Here is a 17060-nt window from a genome sequence, read left to right on the forward strand (position 1 = left end):
CCACACCAAGGAAGGTGGCACCCCGGAGCAACGGCTGGGCTGGATCTAAGACAGGAAATGCAGTGGAGGAGCCTGGGCCATCGCGGTGGCTGGAAGCAAGAAGGCGCGGACCAGAGGGTGCGTCAAACGACACAGGACCCAACCCGGGGCTGCTCTCAGGCCAGACATGAGACAAGTAGGGCAGCAAAAAGCATGACTGCAACTGATTGAAACAGATCATCACAAAGCTAAAAGCATCCCCCTGGTCATCACTGGTCATTGCTGTGGAGCCATAAATGAGGCCAGCGGAGGAGGGCGACAGCACCCGAATCTGCTGGTCAGTCAATGCTCATGTCACTAAAGGGACCCAGCAGGCATCGGTGCCTCCCAACTGGATGGGCGCATTCGAAGCTGAATTGCTGTTGATTTGTTAAGTGTGATGACAGCGTCACTGTGTTTTGAAAACAAAAAGTCCTGATGTGTTAGACACACACTGAAGTATGGGATGGTAACTGGTAAAGCCATATGATGGATAAATAGGGGCTTATTATACAATACTCAGAACTTCTGTGTATATTTGCTATTTTCCGTAATAAAATGCTTTTTAAAAGAGGGTGTGTGTAGGTATTTCGGTTTCTAAGTAGGGAACCCCTGAATACTTTTCAAGAACCTGGGAAGCCCGTCCAATTCGGCACATAGAAGGCAGGTTCTGGGTAAGGTGGGGCTTAGCTGCAGAGGGAGTGTCCCTGCCCCCCGGCATGCCTCTCTCAGCTCTGCACAGGGACCAAGGCGGCTTCCGGGAGAGGGGGGCCAGAACCCAGACCTTCTCCCTCTGAGCTTTGAGGTTAGCAGCATGGTTAAGAAGTGGGACCAGCCGCAGCTAAGATCCACCAGCAGAGACCTCGGCCTGAGTGAAAGCGGTACAGAGGTGAGGGAAGGGGGAAGGCCCAGGCAGCTGCACCTCACCCCCAGTGGGAGCGACAGGCACGTTGGGGCGCTCAGCTCTCCAAGGCCGGTTCCCAGAACTGACCACTTCAGGCCAACTGTGCGCCACTGGGGTTTCTGACCTGTCGTGGGAGGGGGCTTCCGTCTGACTTTGGAACTTGTGGTCACACTCCGTGGCCCAGCCTGCCGGCTGAGGAACTGGGTGATGGGGCTCATCTCTGGCTCAGGCAGTGTGTGTGTGGGTACTCCCCGGGGAGGGCAGGTTCAGCCCCACCAGGGACCCTGCAATCCCTGGAAACCTCTGGCTTCACACCAGGCAGCCCTGAGACAGGGTCTGTCTCCCGTGAGCCTCTGAAGAACACATCCACTTGGAACAGGAAGGGATGAACGTGAGGCTGTAGGGCCCCCCGGGCTGCAGTTACTTCTGGTTGCTCTCACCTGGCCCACCTGCCGAGGGGCATCAGGCCTGTTCTCAACCATCCCGGCATCACCCACCACGAGGTCACTGAATGAACGACTGAAGGGACAAACGACGTCCAGCAGGGAGCCCAAGCCCAGAGGCAAGAGGAAACCCCTCTCTGGCTGACATCCCCACTGAGACACCAAGGCTCCTTGGGAAAATGTGTTTAATACGGACAATTCCAGCTGGGCCTGCCCTTTGCCAGGTTACCCCAAACGGATGGGGTCCAGACACGATGGCAGACTTCGCCGCCTGTGACCACGGACCAGGCTCCTCGCCCCGTCCTTTTGCCTCAGCAGCAGCCAGGGCCGGCCCTCCCCCGCTGCACCATCTGCACCTCCAGAGCTTGCTGGTCTCGGCCAGAGGGAGGCGCTGGGCGCTGGCTCAGCCCGAGGGACACCGGGCTGGCTCGCGGCTGTGCAAAGTCGGGGCACCACCTTCGGGATGGCCCCGGGCACCCAGGGTCGGCTGTACCCGGCTGCTTTCCTCAGCAGGGCCGCCTGGGGACATTCTGGCTTCTGTGGGCAGCAGCAGGGGACCCCGGCTTGTCCTGGGTCCCTCATCAGGCCTGGTCGGGGGGGCCCAGCCTGGAGCCCAGGGCTGCATCACACGTAGTCCAGAATTTCCGTCTCCATCTCGTTCTCGCTCCCGTCCGACGGCTTGAAGTCGTCCTCATCGTCCTCGTCGTCCTCGTCCTCCGCGTCCTCTGCTTCCTCGTCCCCAGATCCGCAGGTCAGCTGTTCTTTCCCGTCGTCAGCTTTGGCCGGGCTGGAGAAGAGAGCTGGGCCAAAAGACAGGCCGTGTGTGTCCCGTCGTTGGCTCCTGGGCGCACCCACACCAGCTGTCGCTGGTCTCAGCCAGAGGCCCTCGGCTCCTGGGGGCCTGTCTACAAATACGGGTGTCTGGGCTCAAGCTCTAGAGAAGCTGCTTTGGGAAGCAGGACGGCTGGGGGACCTGGGACTCCAGTTGAAAAAGCACTTCAAGGAACACTGAGGCCAAGGGCCTTGAAAACCTCTTCCCCGGAGGAGCCTCCGGCAGCTCATGGGTCCCGTGGACTCCCCAGGAGTGTGCAGGGCTCTGTGTCAGTGCTTTTCTCAACTGGACTCTCAGAGGGGGGCTGTGTCCTAAAGGAGGCTGAGAACCCCTACTCCCATCAGCTCCACAGGGGCTGGTGGGTCTGGGACGCCCCCTCCCCGAGACTGGGAGGAACCCCGAGAGGGGCCCTTTCGCTTGCTCTCCCCCAGCCCCGTCAGACCTGCAGTGCAGCAGGGCTCACACCCCGTGCAGGGATGCTCATCCTGCGGAGGGGCAGGCAGTGCCGGGTGACAGGAGCCCAGGCCCCGCCGTCCCTGCCCTCCCAGGGGAGACGGGAGCAACGTGCCCACACGTGGCCAGAGGATGTAGGGTGACGTCAGGGCATAAAGCGGCGGCCCCCCTGGCAGCACTGGCCCTGTTCCAGCCCCACCCCTCTGGGCCCGTCTCCTGCCTTCAACCCCCAGGGCTGAGCCCTGTCTCCAAAGGCCCCCCTCCCACCACTGTCAGGGCAAGAGGCTCCCACCTGGGTGCAATTTCGTGGGGAGCAGGTCCACTAGGGACACTTGCTTGGGCCCCAGAGGGGGCCCCAGAGCACCCAGGGCGTCCCTTCACCCCGAGCACTCTCACCAGGCCTCTTGGAGCGGATGGTGTGCCGGATCATGAGGGACATCATGTCCCTCAGGTCATCACTGGTCTTGGGGAGGCACCAGCCGTCCCGCTCTGTGCAGAGACTTTCAGCCCCGTCATTGCGGTGTATGATCTTCTGCAGCCTGGGCGTTGGGAGACAGAGTTCCAGGGTGGGGTCTCTGCTCACAGGGGCCAGGAAGCGGTTTTGGCAGAGCTGGGGTCGTGCTCAGAAAAACAGCACTCAGAGCGCCACCCCGAGGGAGGAGCTCGGTCACGAAGGGCGTCAAGAAAGCGGTCCACCCCCAGCTGGGGCCCCGACCCCACCCTGCACACGAGGCGGGCGTGTGCCGCGGCCCACTTGCCTGGCGAGAGCCTGAGCGTTCACCAGGTTCCAGGCTGGATTTACCACGCTCCCGCCTCCTCCCACCCCAGCACCCCTCCCCCAGGTTTTTAAACATCACTAGGAACAACTGGCTTAAAGGTTTCTGGGATTCTGATCAACTCCAGGGCCTGAGGACCGTGTCAGGAACCCCCATGCGGGCGAAGGAGGAGGAAGGCAAAGACCCCGGCCCAGCGCTGTGCTCTGCGCGCAGCACAGCCGGCTGCTCAGAGGTGCGGCCCGAGGCGCACCCGGGAAGCCACTCCCGAGGGCCGCGCGAGCCCGGGCAGAGGAATCCCAGGCAGCCGGCCTTCTCGCTGAGAGATTAAGGCTGACGTGAAGTGGAAGAGTCGCAGGAAACACCTCGGTCCCCGGCTGGTTTCTCTGCACTGACCCCGAGTCCCACGGTCCCCACCTCGGCGTCTCAGGGCCCCGCACGTACGTACTCGTCCACATTCAAGTCGCAAAACTGGTAGAACATCTGTCGGTACGGTGGCAAGGCCCCCTCCCGGAAGATGTAGACCGAGTCCTGGCAAAGGAGGGCAGAGACGGCAAGGTCGGAGGGAGCGTCCCCGGGGGCGGGCGGCGCAGGAGAGCCCCACGCCGTGGCTCCCACGGGGCCTCTCCCAGGGCGGCTGCCGATCCTGCTCCCGGGACCCGGCAGGCCTGGCTCTTCTCCCTGGACTCAGGCGAGGCAGACGGGCCACAGGCCGGGGAGCCGGTGTGCAGAAAACGAGCCGCAACTCCCCAGGTGTCGAGGGGTGGTCGAAGCAGCCAGGCCCTCCCTTGGGCCCTGGGACCGTGAGCCGCCGGGGGCCGGGGCTGGGCTCTGCCTCGGAGCCTCCCTGCAGGGCCCTCCGCACGTCTCTCTTCCACTGCTCGGTCATCTTAGGTGGCCCTGCAGGCCAGTTCCAGAGGTGGGGATAAAGGCCTAAGACAAGAGTCCTGGAGGAGGACGGCTGCTCTGGCGAGGGTCCGGGCCCTCCCTGAGGAGCGAAGACCTGACGCTGCTGGGAGACAGCCGCCCCACCCCCTCTACGAGGCAAGTGACTCCAGGGAGGGGGCCACCCTGCCGGCCTCCCCCTCCGAGCCTGGGGCAGCTCACCTCGGCCAGGCACAGGAAGGGCCCCGGGAGTCGCCGCCCCTGCTGCGCGCCTGTGCTAACGAGAGCCTGAGCCTGTGAGGGCGGCCCGCGTCCAGCCCGCGGCCAGGGTGCAGACGGCCTGCTCTGGCTTCAGGCCCACAGCGCCTGAGGCTCACCAGCCCCGTGGCTACCACATGGGGCTGCTGGCATCTGAGCCCCTCCCTAAGACGTACCCAGGTGGTCCCCAGCACCCATGCCCAGAGGCTGTCCCGGGAGGTGGGAGTCACGTAAAGGCACAGGGAGGGCAGAGCGGCCTCAGTCGGAGCCCCTCCTGGCGTCACAGGCGGGGCTGGGGGCTGTGTGAGGGGTCCTGGGCCTGCCCGAGGGAGGGGCCGCCGCCCCCCGCGCCCTCACCCAGGAGGGCAGCTCAGGGGACACCCACCTTGAGCTTGTACTTGTTGGAGGCCAACTTGCGTGCACTGGCCGACCCCGAGGGACCCAGGCCCTGCTTCAGGTCTTGCATGGTGACGAGCTGGCTGCCTGCGAGGGGACCACGGCAGGGCTTTGGAATACGGGGGTGAGTGTTTCTCCCGCCCCCCCTCCCCGGGGTGCGCGGGCCAGCAGTGCCCTGGAGTGACCTCCTCGGGAAGCCCCTTCCCATCCCGCCGTCCGGACGCCCATCTTCCCCAGCGCCTGATCCGCAGAGGGAGCCTGAGCCCCTTACTCGTTTTTTTGACGGTGATGGGGAGGCTGTAGTTGTAGGTGCTGCGCTTGGCCTTGACGGGCATGTCGCTGGGGGCGTAACCTGCCGGAGGGGGGGCGTGCATCAGCTGGGGTGGGCACAGAGCCCCTTCTGGCAGCCACAGGTGCACCGGGGTTCCCTGGGGCGGCTCCTGAGAAGGGGACTCAGGCCCCCCGCTGGAGTGACAGGAGCCGCCGCGTCCTGGTGCTTTGTGTGCGGGGGGGTCACCGCGGGCCGGGGACAGGAGACTGACGGGACGCCTGGCCTGCACCACAGGAGCTGTAAGGAGCCACTAGAGCATCACCACAGGAGCCAGGACGAGAGCTCGGGTCCTCGTGTCTGCGCTATTCTGTCCCTAACAGTCCCACCAAGGGGGGAATATATCCTCTCCACGTGGATATATTCTTATTACAGAAGAGAATGCTGGAAACAGAAAGCGATAAAGGGAAAAGGAAAGCAAGGGTTTCGGTAATTGTTTACCGTATTTCATTCCACAACGGATTCGGAAGTCAAGGACTTGATAAATCTTGGCGTCTGGGTGTTTTCGGGGGTCGTACCCGAATCGAATCCAGAGGCTTCTCCAGGGGCCTGTTATCTGGAGACAGAAAGGGCGGGAGTGCGAAGTGTGGTCACGGCCGATCCCCGGCCCCCCTGAGTTGCAGACCCAGGTGGCTGCCCACACGGGGCAGCACCACACCCCCACGAGTTGGGGACAGGCTCTGGAACCCTGACCCCCAGCTCGCACGTGTGGCTCGGTCACCTCGGGTAGGTCACTTGGCCTTTCCAAGCCTTGGTCTTCCAGTCAGATGGCGTCTTGGTGAGGATTAAATGAGACGGTGCCCCTGAAGCCCTCACCGCAGTGCCCGGCACAGAGAAAGAGCTCAAGAACTGTCACAACTGTGCTAATGGATGGAGGCACTGTCCCCAAACAGTGCTCCCGAGGTCCTTGTGTCCAGAAAGCCATCGCTGAAAGGCAGGCAGCAGCTCTGTGATGTCGGGTCTAAGCCCAGGAGGGATGAGCCCGTCTCATGCCCCCCACCTCCTGGCCATCACAGTCACGGTCACGTTGTCCGTCTGCCTCCCCAGGCCCCAGGTTGGACCCTTGGCCGGCAGGAGCTCTTCCTCACAGCACCTTGGGGAATCTCAGTGATGACAGCCCCATCTCCATCCCTCCTGGACTGAGTCCAAGGCGCATGTGACCCCCACTGAACGCCCCTCAACCCAGGGAGAATGCGTGAAGGCAGGTGGCACTGTGGTTAGGGGCCCAGGCGCTGCAGCCAAACAGGCCGGGGTCCCCAGGGGGCTCTGCCACTCCCTGGCTGTAGGATCTTGGCCCATCAAGTCGCCATCTGAGCCGAGCCTCTTCATCAGAGGTCCAAACCCTGCTGCCATGCCCCACAGAAGAAGAAAGGATGCTATGCACATAGCACTTAATCCAGGGCCTGGTCCTTAGAAAGCTCTCCATATCAGGCCATTAAAAAATGTATAATCCCGGGCTTCCCTGGTGGTGCAGTGGTTGAGAGTCCGCCTGCTGATGCAGGGGACACGGGTTCGTGCCCCAGTCCGCGAAGATCCCACATGCCGTGGAGCAGCTGGGCCTGTGAGCCATGGCCGCTGACCCTGCGCGTCTGGAGCCTGTGCTCCGCACGGGAGAGGCCACAGCAGTGAGAGGCCCGCGTACCACAAAAAACAAAGTATAATCCCTTTAAGAAGCCATCCTCCAGCTGCTGGGACAGGGCCGCCTGCCCTTGCTGGGGCTCTGAGGCACGTCAGGGATCAGGACAGAGCAGGTGGGAAGCGGGGTGGGCGGTGGGTGGGCACTCACCATGTAATAGGCCATGAAGGGCAGCAAGACCTTGAGCTTGTCGGGGTGGACGCTGATGTTGGCTTTGACAGCGTTACGTGACCAGATGGGGCGGATTTCAAACAGCTGGAAGGTCAAGGCAGAGACTGAGAAGAGCACCCACAGCTTCCCCGCCTGCCCCAGGCTCCCCGCACGGTCTGGCCCCAGAGGACCTTCCTGAGAGGAGTGGGGGTGGGGGGAGCAGGGGCCAGGCAGGTGGGGAGGGGCCTCTGCGCACGCCCACTCGTCCCGCGCTGAGAAGCGCCCTGCTCGCCCAGCACGTGTCAAGTGCGGTTGCAGGGCCTGGGGGTCCTGAAATGACCATGAGAGACGCTGTCCCTGTCCTTAGATGGCTCAAAGGGCAGCGGGGAGGCAGAGGACCAAAGGAGCCAGAGCAGGGCCAGGAGGGGGACGGGCCGGAGCTCTGGGCCCCTGAGCAGCCCCAGAGGGCAGGGGCCTGAGCCGGGATGTGACGAAGGCCGCAGGGGACGGCCCACCCCCTCCCAGTGGGGCTGGAGTGGGAGGGCCAGGGTGGGAGTGGCCCCGAGCCAGGTGGGAGATTGGGCTGTGTCCTGATGACAACGAGGGGCCTTGGAGAGTGGCCCCCACTTCCCCCCGACCCAGCAACTGCTAGAAACATAACAAGGTGTCCACCACTTAAGAAATAACATCCTACACCACCCCCGTCCCGCACCAAGGGGACAGTCAGGTTCAACAGGGGCAGGGGCAAGGGTCGGTCAGCAGTGACGTGCTGAGAACCTACTGTCCACACCTGTGGCGACACAAGGACCAGAGTCCCCTGGCCTGGGTCTCCCAGAACCTGCAAGCCAGCGGGTAAGGCAGAAGGCCGCCTCTGCCCAGGGCCCCCCTCCAGCCCGGCTCTAACGGGGAGGAAGCACCGGGCCTGGTACACACCAGGTGCCCCATCTGGTGTGTTGCAGCCAAGGGCTGGATGAACAAAGCTTCCGGAATCCCGGAGCTCCACGCCGAGGTCACATGTGGACAACGTTTACCATCCCAAAGGGACCTCTTATGAGTTTTAAGGAGCACTTTGAACTCTGGGAGGGCAGGGCTTACACTGGCATAGCTTTAGATGTCACATCTGGAGGTGAAGAGTTCCCATGTGTTAATAAGTGAGCCTAAGACAAGGTGCGGCCAGTGAAGGTGTGGCCGGGGGGCCGGGCTCACCTGCCTCAGCTCCTCCTCCACCTTGTGGTCCACGGGGTTGGTGCACACCTTCCTCCAGGTCTGGGCCGCAGCCTCTAGCGGCTGCTCGGGTGCCTCATCCCCCTCGAAGTTGACAAAGATGGCATTGTGAGGGCGCCGGGCCCTGCTCAGGCCGATCAGGTTCTCCCCGGAGATGGAGGGGTTGTTGTAGCCTTCCCTAGGAGCAGAGAGCTGCTGAGGGCGGGGCCAGGCGTGGGCCCGCTGGACACGGGCAGCCCACGTGTGGGTGCGTTTCCCTGGAATCTGGGTGAGAAGCGGATCTCAGCCCCGGCCACTGAAGGCAGGCGCCTGTGTTCTCAGGCTGATGACCAGGAGAAGAAGGGGGAGCGAGTCCGAGTCAGCTCAGAGAGGCTCCGAAGCAGGGCCAGGCCAAGAGCCCCAGAGGCTGGGGTGTGGGGAAGGGCCCCTGCCGTGAGGCTGGTGGCCTCATGACTGCATCGCGTCGAGCACGGCACCGTCCAGCCAGTGAAAAGCTGGAAACAGCCCAGATGCCCATCAGGGCAGGGACAGTGGAATCAGCTGAGGCGCGGGCGGCCACACGGGAACCACCAATCAGCTGTCAGAGCGCAGCTGTGCTTACTGACGCCCACAAGTCACTTATCTAACCCTCGAAACAATCCTACGAGGAAGGACCCATTTCCCATGAAGTCACTGAGGCCACAGGGGTTGGAAACCTGCCTCGAGCCAGAGATCGAGGTGATGGAGCTGGGACTTGAGCCCAGGGAGGCTGGCGGGGCCGCTAACCTCCGTCCTGCTCGGAAGCATCTCAACGATACCGCGGTGAAGGGAGGACGTATACTACCAGACGCTCTCGTCACAGAGGCTAAAAGAAGACCTCTGGGGACCTCCCTGGAGGTCCAGTGGTTAGGACTGCGAGTTTCCACTGCAAGGGGCCTGGGTTCGAGCCCTGGTCAGGGACCTAGGATCCATCCCGCAGGCCGCACAGTGCGGGCAAAAACAAAAGGGGGGGGTGGGGCTCTGCCACCAGCCGTTAGCACAGAACACACAGGGTCGACGATTCCTAGGGGGCTCGGAGCGCTTCCCTCGGAGGTGGGACATCAGGAACATCACAGCTTCGCTAAAGCAGGGGGAACAGTACAAGGAGCCCCCATAAGCCCACCATCCGCTTCCACAACTGCCGTCACAGGGCCCATTTCACGCCATCCGGGCCCCACCCCAAACCCACTCAATTACTTTGCAGTGCATTTCAGAGTATGTCCTGGATGTCACACAGGTGATTAATACCTTTTAAATTTGTTTCCTTTTACCGTAATTTCTACATGAGTGCATACCATCTGCGTATTTATAAAGAACAACAAAGTGATTTTTCACATGGGGAAACAAAATTACAAAGACGGGATCAAATCTGTGCCTTCGTTAAACAACATGACTCCATTTGAAACCATCCTGAACACTGTCCTGTTTTCCAAGACAACTCCCCGAGGCCCCAGACGCCCCCGAAGAAAAAGAAAGCCCCGGGCACTCCCTCTGGGCCAGGCAGCAGCAGGGCGCGGGCCGCCTGCCCTCCCCCCTCCACTGCCTCGAGGAGGGGGGACCCCCGTCAGGCCAGCGTCCCAGCCGGTCCTCTGCCCACTGGCCATATAGGAAGCTCAGCCCCCCTGGACCCAGGAAGGCCAGCAAGGCGGGGGCCAGGCCTCCTCTGCCAGTCCTTGGTACCCATGAGGGCCATCAGAGCAGGAAAATCGATGGCAGCCCTGGGAGAAAAGGCAGGTTCCTTCCACGCACTGGAAAATCGATAAATGACATGGGAGAAAAACAGGGCCTGTGGGTTCAAGGGCAGCCCGCCCTCCACCCCTGTCCCCCTCCCCGAGGCTGGGAGACAGCTGTTTGCTGGCCCTACAGGACGGAGCAGTGACTCTGACGCTGCCATCCAGCATCAGGGCCGGCAATGCGGGGCGGGGGACGGGTGCCTCTAGTTCCTTCTTCTACATATTTTTGTTTCTGACTGTAAGAGTAAAATGCTTGTGGGGAAAATAAGTTTCAAATTTCAGAAACATGTACATTTAAAACATCTGAAACTCTCATAATGAGTATAACATACGCACAGAAAACTGCACACACCAGGGTTTTCAGCAGGGAGGGAACGGACCCGATTCCTTGCAGTTATACATTTCTATAACGTCTGGTCTTTTCTAACAAGCACAATTTACTCCTGCAGTCAGAAAAAGGATGGCGGGGGGTGGCATTATGGACTCAACTGGCCTGAGAGACATCGACCCTTGTCTGGCTCTCGACTTACTTTTGAGGCAATGGGGAAACGGAGCAAGGACTGGGCCCTGGGTGACGTGAAGGACACTGTTAACGTTTGCTCGTTCTGATGACAGCACTATGGCTAAGTTAAAATAAACCAAGTCCTTCCCAGTTAGAGACACACACTTGTTTCTGGAGGACGCGCTGTGATGCTGGGGGTGGAGGTGGTGGGGAGGTGAAACCAGCAGCAGAAAGTTGAGGCTGGTGACGTAGGTGGGCGTCCATCACACACTCCTCTCTCCTTCGGAACTCCCCAGAATATATTTTTTAAAGGAAGGGGACAACACACCTTTCTCCTTAGCATAAAATCTAAGCTCCTTTCTGTGGTCCGTGGGACCCTCACCCCACCCCTCTCTCGGCTCTCTGCGCTTCGGGGGCAACACCCCCGACTGTTCCTTTGCATGTGCCAGCCCCCTGGTCTGGAACGTTCTCCCCGGATCTTCACCTGCCCGGCTCTGTCATCACACAGGTCTGTTTCAAAGTTCAGCTCCCCTGAGGACCCTCCCGCACCCCACTCACTGTGCATGACAGCCCACTCCCCACTTATCCCCTTTAAGACACACACCTGCCCGCAGGCTCCCACCGCCCGCTCATCCTTCACTGGGGCTCCACCGGTTCCCCAGCCCCCGGCCCTGCATGGAGCCGCCTGTCGCGTCCCCACTGACACTGGCTCCAAGGGGAGCCCTGGGCCCCGACAGGCGGTCAGTACTCGTTGATGGAAATACTTGATGAGGGAAGAGAAGCTTCTCGCCCTCCCGCCGCTCTGCAGATAACTGCTCTGGGCCCAAACTTCCCCGTCTTTCCAGGCTTCCATTATCACCCAGTTTACTTTTATAGCACAGAGTCTGCTCTAACACCTGCTTTTCCTAGAGCAAGCTTTCTGGACACGAGCCTTGTTGGCCCATGGAGCCCGCTTTCTTAAAGGCTGTGCGGTCTTCCTTGGCACAGACAGGCCGTCGTTTAATTAACTACATCATCCCTAATCACTCACTTATCCACTTTATCAAACTCTGCCCGGCACTCAGTGTTCTGAGTATTTCCAAAAGCGTCAGTCATTCAGCCCTCTAACGACGCCGAGAAGTGAGTACTGTTACTATTATCATCACCCCTGTTACAGGCGGGGAGGCTGGCGCGGGAGGTCGGGGCTCACCTGCCCGGCCTGTGATGAGGGATCACAGGTCCAGGACCTGAACGCGGGCCCCGCCCACCCGGGCTCTCTCGCCACACCAGGCCCGCTCAGCTCCTTGCGACTGCCCACAACCAGCCAGAAAACGCTCTTGTCAGTGTACCTTTGGGCACAGAGGCGACAGTCACTGTGGGATAAATTCCTACAGGTCGCCTGGTCGTCAGGAAAGAACATTTAAAACTGTAATAGATTCTGCCAGGTTGCTCTCTAAAAAATATCGACCTCATTCCCAGGGCTCCCGCGGCAGGGGGTGTCTGTCTCTCCACACCTCAAGGTACACGCTTTTGGGGAGGGGTCTAAGTCCAAAGGCAACATCCTGATTCACACTCTGTGGTGTGAGGACAGCCCTGAGCAAGGCCTCCGGGTGGGACGCGGGGACCAGGGCTGGTTCCTGACACCCCTGGTCAGGGCCCCTGGTCACCAGCTGCTCTGTTGCTGGGGCCACGGGCCTGAGTAAAGCCGGCCACCCTGGCCGCCTGACCCGCGAGTGGAAGAGTCCAGCCCTCTGAGCGCAGGGCCCTTGCCCTGAGCCCCGATGCTGCGGGGCGGCGGCCACAGGGAGGTACTTACCGGTGCTGTGTCTCTGGGCGGTAGGAGTAGTCCACCGGGGTGTCCAGCCTGGAGAAGATGGGCGGGGGGATGTAGAGCGGCAGCTCCTGGTGGAAGAAATTCTCCTTCTCGGGCTTGACCATGAGCACCTTGCTGTACATGGACATGTGCCTGCCACCCGCCTCCGTGTGCACGGCCAGGTACTGGAAGTCGGACATTCCTGGGAAGAGAGGCAGACAGACGGCGGACACACTAGCGCACCCGCCCAGGCACTGGCAGCTGCCACGCACCAGCACCCGCGTCTCCTCGGGTGCGCTGAGCGGGCCTCGCAGGGGAGGCTGCCGGAGCCAAAACAATATGTCCGAGTCGCTTCTGGGAACAGCCCAGTCGCCTGGCTAAATACTACTTTGGGGGGTCGGGGAGTTACCTGATATGTGAGGATAAAGTCTAGGCCAGTGCTGCTTAGACTGTGCCGTGCACGTGACTCACCAGGGGTCTTGCTAAATGCAGATGCTGAGGTGCTGCATTTCTAACAAGCTCCCAGGTGAGGCCCATGCTGCTGGTCTGGGACACACACTGAGTGGTGACGTACCGGCTCAATTAGAGAGAGAAAGAAACGGATCACTTGGGAAGCCTCGTCCCGGGACGGACGGCCCTCTTTGGTGAATACCACTTTCCACCAGAATGACGGACGTTCCAAATGCCCCACTTGTGGGATCCCAGGCCCTGTTTTAGTTTCTTTACACTTTCTATCGCCCTCTTCCTTTTTAGTCTTTATTCTCTTCAGTTTCTATCTTAGAACTGCAGCTGCAACTATAGATACTCTTGAGGCTTGTTAGTAATTTGCCAAGTACCATACGTGTGTGCAAACCGGCACACGGGCATCGTCTCTCTGAATTTCCACGAGGGTCTGAGGAACTCCGGGCTCCCACTGCACGGACAGGGAGACCGAGGGAGGCTGAGGCAGGCACAACTCCCCCTCTCCACCCCACGCCTCAGCACCTCCTCCCAGGGGTTCCCTGTGGGGAGCAAACTCGATTGAGGACCCCACGGGAGACATCCAGCTGGCTGAGCGTTCAAAGGACATAAGGTCCCAAGGGGCTGAGGTGACCTGGGGAGGCTTCAGAGGGTCGGCAAGACCAGCAGCAGGGAAAACCAAGAAGCTCCCCAAACGCGAGGGCGGGGGTGGGGCTGAAAACTGGAGGCCTGTGGGCCAGTTTAACTTGGCCCCGTAAAGCGGCTGTGACAATGCGGTTTCTCAGAGAATCCCAGCTTCTCTTAAGAATGCAGAAGGCCGGGCAGCAACGAGCAGGGCCTCCCGGACAGGGCCTGCGCCCTGCCACCGCCCCGCGCCTGGGCGTACCGGCCTCACCGTGGGGGCGGCCCGCGCAGCCCCCGCAGGCGCGAGGCCCCGAAATAACCCAGTGTGGCAGGAGTGCATTTGGCACTCACCTTGAAATTTGTAAACGGTGGAGGCGATGCCAAGGCTTTCTATGTCGAACGTGACCTTGGGGTGAGCCCCAGGCCCCGGCGCCCCCCTCTGCCGCCTCATCTTCCTCTTGATCCGGAGCAGCAGGCTGCTGGTGCTGAAGCGGTTGGCACACACGGGGTGGCAGTAGGGGTCCTTGGGCCGGAAGTACAGCTCCAGCCTCTTAGTGGGGTCCGCATAGATCTGCGGGAGGCCAAAGGAGACAGAGTGAAGTAGGGGGCAGCAAAGCAGCCGGCAGCTCCTCCCTCAGTGAAAGCCTGACGGCAACCCAGGTGGCCAGGGAAGGGCCAGGAGGATTTTTCCGTTTCGTTCTGAGCTTTTAATTCCCGAAAGACTCATTTTTCAAACCCAAGTATCTTAGCTTTTATCTGGTAGGGGAAATGAAGACAGTCTCTTCCTTCTAAGAGGTTGTAAAGTTGGAGACAGTAACTGTCAGTTAAGTAAAGCCATTGTCTCTCGAGTGACAGGTCAGTGCGGGTAACCACCTACTCTTCTGGGAGCACTTCACGGAGGTGTCACCCCCGTGTCTGCCGTGGAGAGCCTGGGTGGGAGTTGAATGACTTGTCCAGGGCTTCTTCTCTAGGAACTACCCACCCCAAAGGGTCCTGGCATTCACCCTCATATATACAAAAGTTTCGAGGTCCAAAGGAGATGAAATCAACAAATAACAAGCACTTTGGCCCTGACTAGTGTGACTCATCCTTCCATGCCTTGGTTCCTTCTCCTTAAAATGGACATAATAACAGTACCTACTCATCAGATTGTTACAATGATTAAATGGAAATATATGTAAAGCACTTAGCCTGACACCTAAATCATGGTAATGTGTCATCGATATAGGAATGCTTGTCCCACATTGGGTAGGAGGGACACAGTGTCAGCTGTGAGCGTGTGGCAGCACCAACAATGTTAACCAGGCCAAGGTCACCTGCTTGCTGGTCTGCTGGCTCCCCAACACCCAGGACACAACCTGGCCCTTAGCAGGTGCTCAGGAAGCATCTAGGGAAAGCAAGTTAAAAAGAGCCCCTATTGTCAGGAAACAGGTCTCTGAGACTGCTGTGCTGGGAATGACCCCAGATGTGGGGCTGGCACAGAGGAGGTGCACAAGAAACAGGAATGGAACGAGTGAATGACCAGTCTCTTCCCAAAGGGGTCCCACTGTAACTGTGTCCAGACATCCCTGGCGTTAGCAGGAGTAAGGGTCCTGGTCAATGCCGCCGTAAAGTAAGTCAGGATAAAAGAAGAAAACATGACTGACTGGGCCTCTACTGGCCTCCTGTGCTTAATGACAGGTTCAAGGTTTTTCAGTATTCATAAAGGATGAGGAAGCAGAATTAAGAGTTCAGACTTCAGAGGGAGATGTGCATGCGTTCAAATTCCCACTGTACCATGTAGGAGCCTGTCTGACCCAACCTTTCTTCCTGTGTCTTTATCAGAAAAATGGGAATAATAATGGTACCTAACTCACTAGATTGTCGTGAAGATTCAATCATGCATTTGACGAGTATTTTAGAAGCAGGCACAGTTATGGATATTAGGACCACGGGAGGTCCCGTTCTCATACAGTTTACAGCCTCAGAGCCAAAGGTCCAGGACAGACAATAAACACATTAAAACATAATTTCAGGTTGCAATTAGAGGTTAGCTGCTAGCAGCCACTTTAGTAAGGGCAGTCGAGGAAGGACTCTCTAAAGAAGAGACACTTCAAGATCTGGTGCGTGTAAGTCACTTACATAGAGCTTTGCACAAGGTAAGAATTCATCCCAGCTCCACTGTTTGCTGGGTGAACTTGAACAAGCTGATTCGGTTTCCTTGTAAAATTGGGACAATGACAGTTCCTACCTGGCAGGGTTCTAATGCGAATTGAATGTAAGTAAAGCACCTAGAAATGTAGCTGGTACAGAATAAATTGTTAGCTATTACTACTTTTAACACTAATAACATAATCCTTCCTCCCCCTCTCATTGTAGGTCAACGGTTCTTAATCTCCCCATACCTCAGTTTTCTGCTCTGTGAAATGAGGATGTGGCAGCCCAGCACATCCTGGGGAGCGGGGGGGCGTTCGGTGCAACTGAGCTCTTTTCATGGCAGTAATGATGGGATGGAATGGACACCCTCTCCCCTCTGATCCCAGCGCTAAACTAACTTCCACGCCCGGCGGGTCTTGAAGCAAATCCCCGCCCACTGGCCGCTCCAGAGCCGACCTCGAGCTCCGTTGCCAAGGAAACCTCACATCCCTGGGTAGTCCCGCCCCTCGGCCGTAGTCAAACGACTCAGACCTCCCCTGTGGTCCCCGGAGACTCCCCGCTCCTCACCCGGGAGACGCCTTCCTCGCCGCCCAGGGTCTGCAGCATCTTGGACACGTCGCGCACCACGCCCGGGTACTCCACACACACTATGTGCCGCTCGCGCCGCAGCTCCACGGGGACGGCGACCCCCGGACCCCAGTCTGCCGCCGCCATTCTGCCAGTCTCGTCGGGCCCGCCGCGGGCCGTCCCTCCCCAAGCTCCTAGAGGCCTAGCCTGATCTGTTCCGCTAAGGAATCGTTCCGGGCTTCCTCCCCGCTCGCGTTTGTCTAAATCCCTGAGTTCCGCGAGGCTCGAAGGCCTCTGGGAGCACACCGCCGAGGTGAGGCCCCGAGGCTCGGGGTAAACGACAGCCCGCCCCTCAACTTCGTGTTTAAAACGAGGAGGGTTGGAACTCGAGGGGCGGGGTAGGGACCTGTCTCTTCCACCAATCCGCGAGGGACCTGGAGGCTTGTAAGACACGCCCACTCTTTTAGCCAATGAGAACCCGAGAGACACGCCGAACTTTTTAGCCAATGAAGAGTCAGAAGGAAGCGAAGTTTCAGCGCCCTCCTTCCGCCTGCATAGGTTTTTAGTCAATAATGAACCAGGACTAGGCCGGGTCTCCTCCCCTTCCTCGGATCCCACCCAATGACAGCTCGAGGGCGGGCTCGAGGTAGACTTCCGGCCTGTCTTCTTGCGTGCTGAGGTCCCAGAAATGGTTTGCTGACGCCGGGTCCGCTGGAGCGGTTTCTTGGGGGCTCGGCCCCCCCACTCCTACTGGCCGCCCCAGAACGGAGGCCAGGAGGAGTTTAATCTGGAAATGGGGAGCGCAAGGGAATTTCACTTTGAATCTTTTTTTTTTTTTTTTGGCCACGCCGCGGGCTATGCGGGATCTCAGTTCCCCGACCTGAGATTGAACCCCCCGCAGCTGGGCAGCGAAAGCCCGGAATCCTACC

The 17060-nt window shown here is 59.6% G+C and overlaps 2 protein-coding genes across 11 annotated transcripts in view; one reads left to right on the forward strand and one right to left on the reverse strand.

Annotated features, from left to right (window-relative positions):
* LOC137227292 (ral guanine nucleotide dissociation stimulator) overlaps positions 1-590 on the forward strand; it is a 66799-nt gene extending 66209 nt beyond the window's left edge. For all 6 annotated transcript variants that reach the window (XM_067742832.1, XM_067742831.1, XM_067742826.1 and 3 more), the window contains one exon: positions 11-590. In XM_067742832.1, the coding sequence (XP_067598933.1) occupies positions 11-210 (200 nt within the window). In that variant the 3' untranslated portion in view covers positions 211-590. The remainder of the gene's footprint in view (positions 1-10) is intronic.
* A 943-nt stretch (positions 591-1533) lies between these two features.
* GTF3C5 (general transcription factor IIIC subunit 5) lies at positions 1534-16505 on the reverse strand. 5 transcript variants are annotated; one of them, XM_067742838.1, is made up of 11 exons: positions 16132-16505; positions 13780-13999; positions 12349-12547; positions 8283-8478; positions 7077-7181; positions 5732-5846; positions 5234-5314; positions 4952-5049; positions 3872-3954; positions 3047-3189; positions 1534-2270 (listed from the first exon to the last, which is right to left on the reverse strand). In XM_067742838.1, the coding sequence occupies exons 1-11, from the start codon at positions 16276-16278 to the stop codon at positions 1990-1992; spliced, it is 1668 nt and encodes a 555-aa protein (XP_067598939.1). In that variant the 5' UTR covers positions 16279-16505; the 3' UTR covers positions 1534-1989. The 5 variants fall into 5 exon arrangements, 3 of the variants coding, with proteins under 3 accessions (XP_067598939.1, XP_067598940.1, XP_067598941.1); XM_067742839.1 differs by having other exon boundaries at positions 1534-2165; positions 16132-16504; XM_067742840.1 differs by lacking the exon at positions 16132-16505 and adding an exon at positions 14306-14429.
* Between the last annotated feature and the right edge of the window lie 555 nt (positions 16506-17060).

This window comes from Pseudorca crassidens, chromosome 7, assembly GCF_039906515.1.
Source record: "Pseudorca crassidens isolate mPseCra1 chromosome 7, mPseCra1.hap1, whole genome shotgun sequence".
Lineage (NCBI taxonomy): Eukaryota > Metazoa > Chordata > Mammalia > Artiodactyla > Delphinidae > Pseudorca > Pseudorca crassidens.

What these genes read in the sequence shown, in the direction of transcription:
- GTF3C5 (XM_067742838.1), bottom strand. Translation starts at nt 16,278, where the DNA reads ATGGCGGCGGCAGACTGGGGTCCGGGGGTCGCCGTCCCCGTGGAGCTG. An exon ending in CCTTCATGGCCTATTACATG is followed by an intron (nt 5,847 to 7,076) that starts GTGAGTGCCCAC and finishes TTCTGTCTCCAG; the next exon opens with ATAACAGGCCCCTGGAGAAG. An exon ending in CATCACCGTCAAAAAAACGA is followed by an intron (nt 5,050 to 5,233) that starts GTAAGGGGCTCA and finishes GTCCCCTCGCAG; the next exon opens with GCAGCCAGCTCGTCACCATG.